At 41.1% G+C, this 14,388-nt stretch overlaps 1 protein-coding gene across 2 annotated transcripts; it reads right to left on the reverse strand.

Annotated features, from left to right (window-relative positions):
• Nucleotides 1–351: 351 nt before the first annotated feature.
• ret (ret proto-oncogene receptor tyrosine kinase) lies at nucleotides 352–13,823 on the reverse strand. Of its 2 annotated transcripts, XM_037271308.1 has the most exons (20): nucleotides 13,502–13,822; nucleotides 7,015–7,260; nucleotides 6,577–6,870; nucleotides 6,094–6,332; nucleotides 5,825–6,020; nucleotides 5,556–5,755; nucleotides 5,199–5,481; nucleotides 4,928–5,053; nucleotides 4,727–4,837; nucleotides 4,515–4,628; nucleotides 3,874–4,118; nucleotides 3,663–3,810; nucleotides 3,416–3,523; nucleotides 3,126–3,340; nucleotides 2,917–3,039; nucleotides 2,775–2,845; nucleotides 2,544–2,681; nucleotides 2,355–2,454; nucleotides 1,970–2,117; nucleotides 352–1,215 (listed from the first exon to the last, which is right to left on the reverse strand). In XM_037271308.1, exons 1-20 carry the CDS (start codon nucleotides 13,581–13,583, stop codon nucleotides 1,058–1,060), a joined length of 3,345 nt encoding a protein of 1,114 aa, XP_037127203.1. In that variant the 5' UTR covers nucleotides 13,584–13,822; the 3' UTR covers nucleotides 352–1,057. The 2 variants fall into 2 exon arrangements, with proteins under 2 accessions (XP_037127203.1, XP_037127204.1); XM_037271309.1 differs by lacking the exon at nucleotides 352–1,215 and having other exon boundaries at nucleotides 1,583–2,117; nucleotides 13,502–13,823.
• Between the last annotated feature and the right edge of the window lie 565 nt (nucleotides 13,824–14,388).

A 14,388-nucleotide genomic window follows, 5' to 3' on the forward strand; every position in this document is an offset into this window, starting at 1 on the left:
GTCACAGAGTACAAACATCACCCCACTCCTAACTGAATGAGAGGCCTGGTCCTGAGGTCTGCCAAACAATACTATTTCATTAAGGAAATATTGACATTTTTTCAAATTATTTGGGGCAATTTAATCATTAAATCACAGCAGGGGTTGTATTTTCCTGATATCGCTTGGGACACTGCCAGCAGCATTGTGACCTTCTACCGCTTGGCCATTGAGAGCATTGTGACCTATTGCATCACAATATGGTTCTCCAACTGCATTCAGGAGAATGTAAGAGGCTCTAGAGTTGTTTTCATGCAATATATTTAGTAGAAGGTTTTCAAGGTCTTTGTCTAAAAAAAAAAGCACTCTGAATTATGTTTATTTTTTATTGTTTATTAACTGTAACATAATCAAAATAAAAAATTGCAATGATAACACTCATCAGTTTACATATTTTGCCATAATTTGCATTAAGTCATCAAACAAAAGTAGCACTGATTTACTGACATTTATATCATTAAAAAAAAATAATCATAATAAAAATAAGAAGTCAGTTACACCCCTGTTTGGAAATATTTCTGAAACATCATGTGGGGAAAACAGAAAATTGGTCTTTGGGCACATTAAGGAGCGCAGTCCTCCAAAGTAAAAACGTCTTGTCCACGCAGTTCCAGCTGTCTACAGCAGATGATGGTAAAGGTGTCCCCTTTAATTCCTGGGCTGGAACATTTATATCTTCACAGTAGCACACTAACATTTGGAGGCTATTGTCGAAGCGGCACAGGCACTTAAAAGACGCTGACGTACAATCTGGTACAACAGTCATGCAGTGATACAACGTGGCTGACATGACTGTGAGGTAATAATTAATATACACAAGAGCTGAATAAAACATGGCCTACTTTGATCCAGCAAGTTTCACGGCAAAAAAACCCCAGAAGATCCCAGTTTTAGTACCCGTGCAACAGAAATAAAAGGGAACCAACTTTAGCATCAAATTGTATATATATACAGTCTTATAGAAATATACACATCTACCAACACATCTTTTCTACAATGTGGATTTGTCTTGTCACATCTAGCTATCAAGCTTGTCCACGGTTTTTGCGGGTGAAGGCAAAGCCATCCAGTTTGCATAAACACTATCATTGGCATATCTTGTAAAGACTGGATTAGTGGCATCATGTCTGTTGAGCGGTACCGGGCTCTTCTCGGGCCAGTTCGGGTATGACATGCCTAAAAATGAGAACACATCATTTTTCTGCACTCAATGAAAGATAAGCAGCGTGCAGACAGCAAGGCTTTTAAATCAAACTCTGCAGTGGCCAGGCTGGAGAGGGTGAGAGAATAAAAAATAAAAAAGCTGACAGACGTGTCTGTTATGGCTTCATGGCTATTTCTTTGTAACGTATCAAGGCATCTGTTAATATTGCATTTGCAACCTGTACATTCTGTATTTTTATCTGAGTGACATCACCAAAGAGTTGCACTCAAAAGCCTTACTGTTTCTCCATTATGGAATCGATTAATAGACATGGAAAAAAGTGAGGAAAATTGAAAGACAATCTGAAAATCAAACCACAAGTTGTGATTGATTCAGCGAGGACCTGTTTCAAATGTCACAACAAAAGGAGGACTTTATGACCAAAAATATATATATATTTTTAAAAAGTAACATACAAATAAAATGGTAATGAAGGGGGGAATGGTGTTTGTTGTATAAATTAAAATGATGTCAGTATTTACATAATTTTTGGTCAATTTTCCTGTACATTAGAAGCAGGTCCAAATCAAAAAAAAAAAGAAATGCAAGACAACAGATAGTATTTCACTGAGCTTTTGTAATTTACGATGAAATGGTCGGGAAGAATCAGCAAAAAGGCATGCCCAGATCACAGTCACTCACACTTGCCTATAGAAAGCCAAAACATAACTCGAGAGCCCGTTTGCCCTTGCTTCTAAAATCGAGTAAATGCATGGGAAATTCTACCATAGAGCTTGTTTTCAATCCATGTGGAGGGGAGGGTTCGAGGGATAGGGGCGTTATTACAGTCCACAAGTGGTGTGTCCTCTTCAGAGAGTGCGTCATCGTACAGCAGGGCGTCAGCAGGCGTGGACGCTGCCAAGTCCAGATAATCCTGACAAAAGCAGATCAAGGTGTGATTAAGCTGATTGGATGAGGTGGGTGGGCGGAGTTTCTTTTTTCTTAAAGCGCACTGCCCCTTTAAGAACGGCAGTGCTAATCAGAATCTGAATCTTTATTGGCCAAGTTTGTGCATGTCAAACGAGGAATTGGGTTGAGAAAAGGATATTGATATGATGTGAAGTCCTTGTTGACTAAAATAAAAATGAAGCAGATTTGCTTTTCACCATACCCGACTTTTAACCATCATCTTTTCCAGTTCTTTGCTGATGTCGGAGAAGGTCGGCCTCTTGTCCGATTCTTGTTTCCAGCATCGGCCCATGAGGTTATACCTGCAGAGGATTTTTTTGTTTTTCAAAATTGCTTGGATGAATATTATTTGATTCGGAGATGTTGTCAAATTACAAAGACGAGGGCTCACATTTCTTCGGAGCAGTTCTCCGGTCTCTCCATCCTGTATCCAGTCTTCAACAGGTTAAAGAGGCGCTCGGGTGCAATGCCCGGGTATGGATTACCTCCTAATGTCACAATTTCCCATAAGAGCACACCAAAGGACCAGCTGGGAAGAAAGGAGAAACATCTTAGTCAACACCGAGTCAGCATAATAGCTTCGATAATGAAGCATCAACTTCAAGATGATGACTGTACTCACACGTCACTTTGGGTCGTGTAAATGTGATCAAACAGGGACTCTATCGCCATCCATTTAACAGGTATCCGACCCTTCAAAAAAAGCCACGAGATTTTGGAGTAAATTCAAAGGTTATGTTTAAAGTTGTTATTTTCATCTTCACCTTGCTTCTCTTAACATAAGAGTCCTCCTCATAAACATCTCTGGAGAGGCCGAAGTCTGAGATTTTCATCTTCCTTCCCTCTGCTACGAGGACATTTCGTGCTGCCAGGTCCCTGTGAACAAGCTGTTTGACCCCCCCCAACCAAAAAAAAAAAAAATCTTATAACACATAATCATAACATATCATGAAGATACCACAAAAAGTCCAACCTTCATTTCAGCTAAATACTGCATGCCTCTGGATATCTGCCATGCAAAGGAGATCAGGTCACCCATGGTCAGCGCCCTGTCGTCTGGGTTCTCCAAATAGCTGGAGTTTCGGTTGGCGTCCATTCCCATGAAACTCGGGCCAACTTTCCGGCTCTCGCGAAGGAAGTTGCGAAGTGACCCAAACTTGGCATATTCCACGATCAGGTATAATGGACCTATTCAGAGGAACACAGTCTTCACACTCCATGCACCACAGCGGCTGTGACTGAGGAACTCTGCTGAGGTCCTACCATCTTGGCTGCACGCTCCGTACATCTTAATGACGTGAGGGTGGTTCACTTGCTTGAGTAAAGTGAATTCTGACAACAGGTCCCGGAGCTCACTATGGGAGGCGTTTTCTATCACGACAAATGAGCCACGACATTAGGTCCACGTACAAATCCGTATTTGTTGGGTGAGAAGAATTAGAGATCAGTAGACAAATAATATTCATTTTATTTTTACTTGTCATGATGACAGGTGAGGCCGAGGTCTTACCTTTCAGCATTTTCACAGCCACGGTAGTGTAACCTGCTTTTCCTTTCAACCTGAATGCCGTCGCTTTGACGACTTTCCCAAACTCTCCCTCTCCCAAAGTCTTGCCGAGCACGAGGTTCTTCCGAGGGAATTCCCATTTGGGATCCTCCTGTTGAAGGAAAATAAACAGGATGTCTCACATGTATCACGTTTGAATTGACGTGTTGCTCACAGGTATTTTAAAGGTGTCGGTCTCGATGGATTCCTGCGAGCCTCTTCGTAGGTTGTTAGCGGGGAAGCTGATGGGGTAAGCCTGGGCCGGCCGGCGGAAAGTCATCTCAGCGGACGCTATTGGGGCCTTGGGTGACTTCTTGTGGTAGCGGTGGATGAAGTAGGATGAAAGGAGGATGGAAACGATGAAGGAGAGGAGCAGAATGGTGGCGATGACCGTCTTGCACATGTCGTCGCAGAGCCCCTCTGCGGGTGAGGGACAGTCGAAATTTAGTACTGAGATCAAGCAGGATAATATTTTGTGTGCTGCGAAAAAAAAAGGGAAAACATTTCAACTGTGTGATTGCAGTCACTCGAAGGAATGTCCAAATCCACAAAATATGAAAATCATCTGGTATGGATAAACTATTTTCTTTTGCTGCAAGGGCAAAAGATGAGACCAAGGACACAGATGCATTGAAGCACCAATAGAGTACTAAAAAAGGAAAAGAAAATGGTGTGGAATTTCGTCAAATTGTTGCACGAAAAAAAAAAAACATCTTCATTCAGCTACTTAATTAATTAATTAATTAATTTATTTATTTATTATGAATAGCCTAGTCCTCTCAAAACCTCAATATCAACACAGATGTGACAACTCACCCTCAATATCGTCTTTTTCACAGAAGCATCTTTCCGTCAAGCAGTAACATGTCCCGTAGCCAGCCTGGATGCCATTTCTTAGACCAAGTTCATGACCTCCTGTGACAGTTTCCTCTTCACAGCCACACACATGCATGTAGTCAACATTGCAAAAGCAACAATCTGCCATCATGACTCTTTAAAAAAAAAAAAAGAGAGATATCAGAACTTACTCGTACAGTCTTGCGGGCATATTGATGTATCTTTGCTTTCGATAGCGTCACAAAAGCTATCTGGACATGTGCGCAGGTCTGGGGAGCAGGTCGAGTAGTTTTCAGCAATTCCTGGAATAATAATCAAATTGCGCACTGGATGTTTGGCTACAGTTTTTTTTTTTTTTTTTTAAACTACTGCATGTGTACTTTTCAAATGACCTTTTTCAGTGCCTTGCCTCCACTGGCATCTCCCCGTCGTCGCCCCCAGGCCTCTGGTGGACTCACAGTCTCCTCGACGTCTGTTTTCCGCGCAGGACACGAGCTGCTGACTCTCCTGGTTCACGACTTGAAAAAAGGCACAACAGACAATAATACTTTACTAAATGTACTGGGAAGAGGAGCAACATAAACTTCATTTTAAATGAATGGGAAGGAAAGATGAAATGTCACGATTATGTCGATAAACCATTTTTTTGCATTCGTATTCCACCTTCAGCATCCAGAATGATTCGGATCTCAGCGCTGACTTCCCCTTGTGCGTTGGCCGCCTGAGCTACAACGATGTACTGCAGATCCTGGCACTCGGCTCTTCGTAGAGACTCCGAGTCGTTGACGTAGAGGAGTCCCCACATTTCGTCAGGCGCCTGGGCGATACTTATGGCCGCATAGCAGGACAGTTCGTCAGCAGAGATGTTCTTATCGGGAACCTTGAGCTGGTATGTGACACTGAAGCCATCAAACTGCTGGCAGTTTTCCACGCAGACTCTCCCAACCTGAAAAGAGGGAGGATTTGATTTGATCCATTCCGGATTGTACCCCAAAAGTAGCAACAGTTGAATTTGAGTACCTGAGCATAAATGGAAGCTCTCCGGGTGAGCGTGAAGATATGCGTGAAGTTCTCAAAGCGGATGTGGACCGGTAAGATGGTGACGTTGAAGTGAAGTGACACAGTTCCCTCCAGACCAGGGTAGGTGGTGTCGTTGACCAGGTAGTCCAGCTGCACACTGCGATTCTCCGTCACAAGCAGGTTCCTCTTCAGGATCAGGTCTAAAAAAAACAGACACAATATTTTCATTTCTATTCTTAAAGAGACGACGCTCACTTGAGATTACTGACCGTAGTTATGAATGGTTTCTCTGACTCCATTATGAGCTGCTTTCTTTTCACTGAAGCTGCGTTTTACATCAAATGTTTCTCTCGTCCATGGGTCCGTGTTGAGCAAGGTCTCAACATACCTATTGTGACTCTGGTCTGTAGAATAGATGGAGGTCAAGTCCCTGTCAAAAACTGACAATGTGCCGTAAGTGCCACCCTGGAAAAAGACAAATGCAATGAATCCGCATTCCTACTCATAAAATCTCAAATCTTGTCTTTTGTTTTCTCACTTTAGTCCGATTGAAACTGATGACGATCTCCGCCGTGTCGGTTAAGTTCACGTATGGCGCGTTATCGTCCTCGTCGTTGACAAAAACATCCAGAGGAGTGTCCAGGGTGGTGATGGCGGCCTCGGAAATAACTGTGCAAACCAGCAGGAGTCTGTAACGTTCACTCTCTTCTCGGTCTAAAGGAGCCGTCACGACCATCTCAGAGGTGTTCTGATTCACAGCGAAGGGAGCGGGTGTCTCTATTTGAACAAGAACATAACAAGACTATTATTTATAAGTTTTGATATCACAGATCAGTAAAAACTGTTCAAATATTTTAAAACATGGTAATAAAAAGCTCTATTTTTTTCAAAATGAAGACAATTTGCAATTTCAGTATTGACACATGAAGTCGATGCACAATTTGTCTTTGCGGGCCGCGTAAAATGATGTGACGGGCCGTATCTGGCCCCCGAGCCTTAGGTTTGACACCAATGCTCTAACCTGATTCCACAGAGTAAGAGATGGTAAAGTTGGGGCACACGTTGAGTCTGGTGAGTCGTCGCAGCTGCATCACGGGCCCGGGGAATCTGTTCTCCATGATGTGTGGTTTGGAGATGTCTCGGTGCGGGAAGCATAACTCTTTCAAATCAGTCTGTGCACATTGTGGCATGGTGGCATTTACAAAGTCCAGGATGATCCGAGGGTTATTTCTCGTGATGCACCAGGACCTCTTGGTGAACTTGGGTAGCGCCATAACAGACAGAGGCAGCTTCTTCACAGACCACGAAGGTTTATCTGATGCAAAGACACAAGAGACAAGCAGGCATTTTAATCTCCAACAGACCTCTTCCTGACGATGGAACTCCTTTATCAGTATGGGAGGAGAGTCGGCAATCTAATTGAATCTTAACGTCCAGGATGCCTGACAGCGGCACTCACATAGCATGGCAAAGTCATTCTCATCCAGGGTTTTGTTCAAGGACAGCACTCCCGTGTTTGTATCCATGTTAAACCAGGAGCTGTAGACGGGCCGCTTGAGCGAGCTGGACCAGCACAGGTAGAAGTGCGGCTTCTCGGACTCGCTGTCCAGCATGGCGTGGACTTGGAGGACCCGGCTCCCTGCTGCCTGGCCAAGATAAATGGTCTCCTTGTACTCATTCTGAGGGAAGTACAATCCTTTAGCTCCTAGTTAAATAAAACACACAATGATAATAGTCCGGTTAGAAGACACACACACACACACACACATCATCAGCAGTGACCCCAATACCCCCCCCCCCCCCATTCAGTTAGCGGAAATTGAAAGGAGGGCTCAAATGACACTTAGGCAGCTCTTTTAATGAATTTCTCATGCGGTCGATAATCGTGCGGTTTCCGATCGTCCTTGTATTCACCTTGAGATGTTTAATTACGCCAGATCACATGATACAGAGGAGAAATGAATCATTACTTGCCAGAGGAAGGGAGAGAGTGGTATTTTGTGCTTGTAAGGCTAATCCATAATGAGCTATATGTTTTACAAGAAAATTGAGATGCGAGTGTCGGTCCTGTAATTACATCCCTGCTATGATCCCCTTTGACGACAGTGGGCGACCATTTAGGGAGCGCGCTAATGTCATTAGCAGACAGCAAAACTAGATTTTCTATTTCTGTTGGTGCAATTCAGGCCTCAGCTCTGGTTTCAGACATTGATTTAATTTCACGGGACTTAGATGACAGGAGGCTGGATTGATGGATAAAATGTTCCTTCCTGAAAGATTGTGATTCACTCAGGGTGGTTGCGACCATTTTTTGTTGAAAGTGTTCCTGGAAGAAAAAAAAGAAAAAAAGAAGTCCTCTTGTTTGTCCCTCCCGTGGGATGAGCTCTAACAATTTAATTTAATTTTATGTCTTTAGATTTTTTTTTTCAGTCACTGCCAAAATAAAGGATAAAGGGAAAACAATTTAATACATCCTAGTAAATGCACATGAGCCTACTAAAATAAATTTTTCATCATTTTGTATGCAATAAATGAGAGTGGAAATATTTTTAATGAACTAAAATGTTTAACCTTGACAAGACAAAATCATTGAAAAAAAAAGCAGTTTAAAAAACATTCTTAAATTTGTTGTCTGCTAATTAGATTATAGCCTCTAGAGGGCACTGTTTTATTTTAGTAAGAGAGACCCTTGCTTGTCACATTGCAAAATGGATAAATCATTCTCATAAATCAGCAAATTGCAATATTGCCTAAGAATGAATTATTTCTAGTCATAAAAAAACAAAAACAAAAATCACATTAGCTTGAATCTGCTTTAGACTAGACTAGAAGATCCCAGTTGCTAACCAGATGGGAGCAAAACATACAAGCAAATTCTGGCTGGATGCCACCGTGGCAACGCAACTTGTTCATCTCAGTCAAAATTCAATTTCTCTCCAGGACTGAAGCCAATGGAAACCAAGTAATCAGACTTAATTGACTGGATCAAGCTGACCTCTCAGGACAAATAATATCTCTGCTTTATAAAAACATGATGACTCATTATACCTCCTCCCCTGAAATGCTACAAAAGTGACATTTGAGTTAGAGTTTATAATACATAACAGAGCAAAAAAAAAAAAAAATGCTCTTCCAAGAATTGAAATATCACAGTAAATTATCCCTGGAACAGGATTAGCCTTTCATATCAAAGTAGATACCGCCATCATAAGATGAACCTTTACAACCTTCATCGTTACAAAAGCAGACGCCGAGCTGCACAATCGCTCGAAAAGTAGGTGTGTAATTTTGCAGGCAATCTCGTGTTTGAACAAGAGGCCTCTTGCAGCCCATTTTTATAATAGCTATTTTCTACCTCTGAGTGGCTACACAAAAAAAAGACAAAAAAACAACCACAATGACAACACACTCTTTGCTTGACCTTGTTGTGATTCCAGAAAGTAATAACGACTCGCGTGTCCATTTTGCTTCGTATATTATCCGCGGAAGGACAAAGGCGACAGAAGCTCATCATAATATCTACGAGATGCGTCGCAAACCCAAAGTGTGTCTAGAGGTGCTGCTAGGGTGGGGACGCCCTTTCTGTTGTCCTAGACGGGAACTCAATTAGCTCAATGCGCGCTTCGACTCAGAGATTTACCAGCAATGAGCTCATGCTCAGTGCACAAACATCTCAAGGAAATAATATTAAGAGTCCCATACGTTTTCCAAATCCTCACTCGTCCCGCTTGCTTTGTGTGAGCACAGAGGCCATTGTTTGCCAAGGTCAAAATGCTCGAGGTGTCCTTGGAAACGACTCATTGGAAAAGCAGCAGAGCAATCAATAACCGTACTAATCAACAGTGCTGCTGATTATTTTTCACTTGATGAGACTGATGGCGGCACGTGGAAAATCATCTCACCCACCGCACACGACAAATCCGTTACAATCGATTATCCGGCTGAATAAAATAAACAATTACACCAAAACCATCAACACCACTTATTATTAGGCAACATTAAATGGGACTGCCTGGATTCAATTAGCTAAAACGTTCCATGTTGAGATATATAATTCCACCCATGAAAGCTGTTATTGATCATAATATTTTAAAAGTCCCTCCTACCCCAATATGCAGTGTTGTTTCATCATATCACACTAGAAGCTCAACCTTTATTAAATCAAGCGCGTGCTTTCAAAGCAATAAGGTGTTAGTGAGGGAATAAAGTCATTTCCTGTAACCGGGGCGAGCATTATGATATATCTGATCACTTTCCAGACAAAAGCTAATCAGGTAGTTTGGCTTTGCTGCATACCTTAACATAATAACCCATTACGCCATCAAGTAATCCAATTAGCTCAAAGAGAAGAGAAGAGCACAAGAGCCAATGGAGCATGTTCATCAGTCATCAACAAATCTAATAGAACATCTCCTTAGGGGTTAGATGAAAGTACAAATTAAGTTTTAAGAACTCCCAGGGGTCTGTCGGTGGGGAGCAAGAATGATGTTGACTTGGCGTCATTATCCTGCTTTGAGAAAACATCTCATCACAGCAGCAGTGATTAGACAATGGGCTTGACTCAAATGTACACACCAAAATAGAAATTACAAATGATAATGATTTCATTACAATTTGACATCAATTCATTTGCTTGCTTTTTTGGTAGGAACTAATCAAAAAAATTGCTGATAAAATGCCATCAAATAAGAATTTTCGATTATTCCTTCAATCTGGATCAAATAGCCCACAAATTCTTTGTTTCACTCCTAGCTGCAAATAGTGTGGAACTGGAAAATAACTTGTCAAGATTCTATGTGAAACAAAAGGGCCAAATTCCCAAAGGGCAAAATCTCAGTCAACGTCTCCTTGTCGTTTCATCGCAACAAATTATATTCTAACCATGCATGAGGAGGAAGCATGACCCATAACTGACTAAAGGATCACGCAGAGTGCCGGGGAAGCCTCCATGCAGGAACATAGACACTACTTCCAACAGATTATAGCTGCATGTATATTTTGATTTATTTTTCTTGAGACGGTGTGAAATTATTTTTATTTTTATTAGCACCTAAAGAAAAATCCCAAATCAGAATACAAAGAGCCATTTTCTAAACCATCAACCAACTAAATTTGTAAGGAAGAAGCTCTCGATCCATCAAACAATTTAAGCGAAAGTCCAGAAAAAAATGAACACCTAATAAAGACCTCACGTATGCTGATATATGGAAAAGACACGCTCAACTTCTACATCATGTTTTCAAATTGTATTGAAAGAAGTGCAGTGACAACAACAGAGACAAATTGACAAGATTAATGACGCTTCCGTATTGGCAACACAAAACAGAAGCTTTACTAAATCATGTAATGTAATAAGGAGCTAAATCAAATAGCAGCATGCACCAAATGAGATTTATTGCTTTGGTGCTGCTAAAGGAGAAAGATGCTGATGAAAAACGGTGGGAGGAGATTTGAGGGGAGGTTGTGGTTGAGGCCTCCTCAGGGATGGACAACACATTGCTGGAGGTTACCACTTGGTTACCAAAGGGCAAAGAGGGTCAAAGGTACGGAAACACGGTCACGGTGGAAAATAAACGGCTCGATGCTTTTATGTGAGAACATGTGTGGGGGAATTGATGGATGACATTCGACTGTCCGCTAAAAAGGATTCAGAAGAAGAACGCCGTGGAGTTTGCGTATCTACAACAAAATCAATTATTAGTCAAGAAAACCATTAAGACTAATCATTAGCTAGTTACAATTTTAAGAAAGTTCTTGATGCAGCAAAAGTGCTTTGAGGAGTTTTTAGATCTTTAACCCTCCTTTACCTGAAGGTGTAAGCTGCGGCTGCTATTAACCACTTAGCTTTAATTTCCCATTTCCTCAGATTCATTACCTCAGCAAGAAACACTTCACCAATCAGTAACAAACAACCTGGAGTGGAGAGGATGTGAACCGCACTCACAAATAAGGCTCGCTTGATTTTCTTTCCCTCTCATTCCATTTGCACATTAAACACAAATACTTATATAAGTTATACGTTTTATTATATTGGATTTTTTTGTCCATTTAGTAGTTTTTCTTATATTGAACAGGTAAGCAAATTCAATAATGATTGTAATCAGCTGATATGACATGCTAATATCATGAGAATATTTTCTGCCATATCACCCAACCTGATTTTCCAACGTCATCATGTTGTGCTTAAGTTAACAGTTGAACCCAATTGATTTTGCACATATTTATTTATTTACATTTTAAATTGATTTTACTTTGTCATTTTGAAGAAATATGAAAACTCAGGATGTCATTAGTTTAATTTTGCACTTGTCAAAATGTATTACAAAGGAATCCTAAACTCAGAGAAAGTGGTTTGAGGGTTTTTTTTCATTTTTTAATTCTCTAATGCAGAAAGACTGTTCTGCCTTTAGTCAGAAATAAAAAAAAGGTCTTGAAAATGATTTTACTCTTGGTATCGAGTACTCATACTGGTATTGTTCTGAAAAAGGGGAAATCTAATAACAAAAATATGTTTGTTTTAATTTTTTTTTTAATTGAGCTATATTACACGGGGAGCTTCGACAAGGAAGATGGTGTCGTTTTCATTGAGGGCTTGAGGGAACAATGAAATCAATGCGATGCGTCATTTCAACAACTGATAACAAACTGAGCGTTGTGTTCAAACAATATTTTGCCAAGGAAAACAAAGAGGCGCTGTTTGCCCGGAAGATGTGAGCAGCTGCCGTGCACCTGCCTGCTGCTCACCTCCTTTCCTCTTTCGCTCCATTGTTGCCATTCGAGGAGATCATATTGGGTGTTTTTCAGCACCCACCTTAATTACCCTTCACTTTCTCACTCAAACCAAAACAATGACGAAAATGCCTTCTGGTATACATGTCAAGCCAATCCGGAGCAACAAATACACAGGATATGTGACGCAAACGAACATCAATCAGCCTTTGTGTGCCCCCGAGAACGCCATAAAGCTGCTGTCAACATGACAAATAATCAGAGGACATTACATACAGCCATGACACCTTAAAAATGATCATGAATCATTTTAACGGCCATGCGAGGTTCTCTCGTGTGATTACCGGTCGCGCCATTTTTTGCAGAAATGAAAAAGCATCTCCATTGAATGACCTCTGATGAAGCCATTCTGCACAATTTTCTACATCATAAAATAAAAACAATGGAGTTGCTCTCTTCTTTGAATCTATGACAGCTTCCTCCTACGGGAACACGTTTTACAAGATGGCCGAATGTGTCTGTGGGAGTTCAACTTGAACTACAGTTTGGAATGTTGGCCTGCCTTACAATCTCCATTCTAGAATATCTCAAAAATGTTGTTTCACACCAAACTCTTCCAAGCAGGTCTTTATGGACTAAGCACTTGGACACAGTCAGTGAGAAACGTCAAAATCCCCCTCCTCACTACTAAAGCATGTCTACTTTTTATTCACAGAATATACTTTGCAGTCCCACAAAGATGTCCACGCTCCTGAGCTATGAGCCCGACTTTAAATATAGAGCGCTAGGAGCAACCATGTCGCTCCAGTTGGGCTGTGGGATTGTGAATGGGATTATGATATTATGATATATGCCTGTATTCACCACCAACATGCCATACCTCACATAACATGACATATGTACACTAGGCCACTTTATAAATGAAGCAAAAAAAAAGACAGCATACTATATTAAAGGCAAAACAATCATTTTTTTAGTTGATTGGTTAATTGATTGAACCGTTCATTTCAAACATGCAGAAGAATAAAAAAAGAAAAGAAAAATATCCATATAAGATTCTGGAACCTATGGCTGAAAAAGAGCAATTCCATTTGTAATATTTATTTGTAACTATAAGTCCAGTTTTAAACCAAATGTTACATGTTTCAAGTACTTTTTTAAATAAGCACCTAACTTTTTCCATCTTGGAAGAAAAAAGTAGAAATGCTGATTCTTACCTCTCAGCAGCATCCACAGCAACAGCAGCAGCAGCGACGCGCCGTTTCCCCGTGACAAACCACAACTTGAGCCCATCTTCATCAACCATAAGTGAAAGTTGATGCATGCAAAGGCAATTCACACACTGTGGAACTATTATAATTAAAAAAAAAAGATAGAATGAAAAGCAACCAGCGCGCGTGTCCCGCCTGGCCGCCGCTCCGAGTCGTGCGTATCCGTGGATCCAGCGGTGCGGTGCGCTGCGGTGCGTTCAGGCTCCAAGTGGCTGCAAGAGCTGCTGGGCGGAACGGCTGCGAGGTGCGTGGGGGGAGGAGTGGTTGGTGGTGCTCAGCTCACTGCCTCATTGCCCACGCGGCTTCTGCAACAGTGGGCGGCGAAGCATCTACAGGAAATTTAAGAGCAGTGGGTCAGTCATCTCATTAACACGCGGCAAGGAGGAAATAATGAATAATAACCATTACATACGTTTAAGCTATTAAGAAAGGTGCAGTAGAAAAAAAAAAGTGCCTGCATGGGCGTGAATTAAAAAAAAAAATCGACCTGTTCATGCCTAAACTGTTGCTATTATAATCGGAAAATTAATCTAGTGAGATCTCATTCCATTGCTTTAGTTTTCATATTTTTTTTCTCATTCCACTGTTTCAGTTTTAATATTTTTTAATGCCTTTTTATGGGATTTGCTGGATAATTTGGGTTAGAAATAAGAAGGATGCCCTTATCCCCAAGCTCTTTTTGTTGGCCACAAATTAATAACCAAAAACTTCCAATTGAGTCGCTGCTCGGCTTTCATTTGATTGGTCACCCAAGTCTCTTCATTGTTTTGGCTCTGTTAAAATCCATACCAGTTCTCTAACTATGTCAATCAAAATTAAGTATGAATAATCAA

This window comes from Syngnathus acus, chromosome 15 (assembly GCF_901709675.1).
Source record: "Syngnathus acus chromosome 15, fSynAcu1.2, whole genome shotgun sequence".
Taxonomy (NCBI): Eukaryota; Metazoa; Chordata; class Actinopteri; order Syngnathiformes; family Syngnathidae; genus Syngnathus; species Syngnathus acus.

Coding starts and splice junctions, on each gene's coding strand:
- ret (XM_037271308.1), bottom strand. CDS start 13,583: ATGAAGATGGGCTCAAGTTGTGGTTTGTCACGGGGAAACGGCGCGTCG. Junction 4,629..4,726: donor ATGCCCGCAAGACTGTACGA/GTAAGTTCTGAT, acceptor GTGGCTGTGAAG/AGGAAACTGTCACAGGAGGT. Junction 1,216..1,969: donor GATTGAAAACAAGCTCTATG/GTAGAATTTCCC, acceptor TCTCATTTTTAG/GCATGTCATACCCGAACTGG.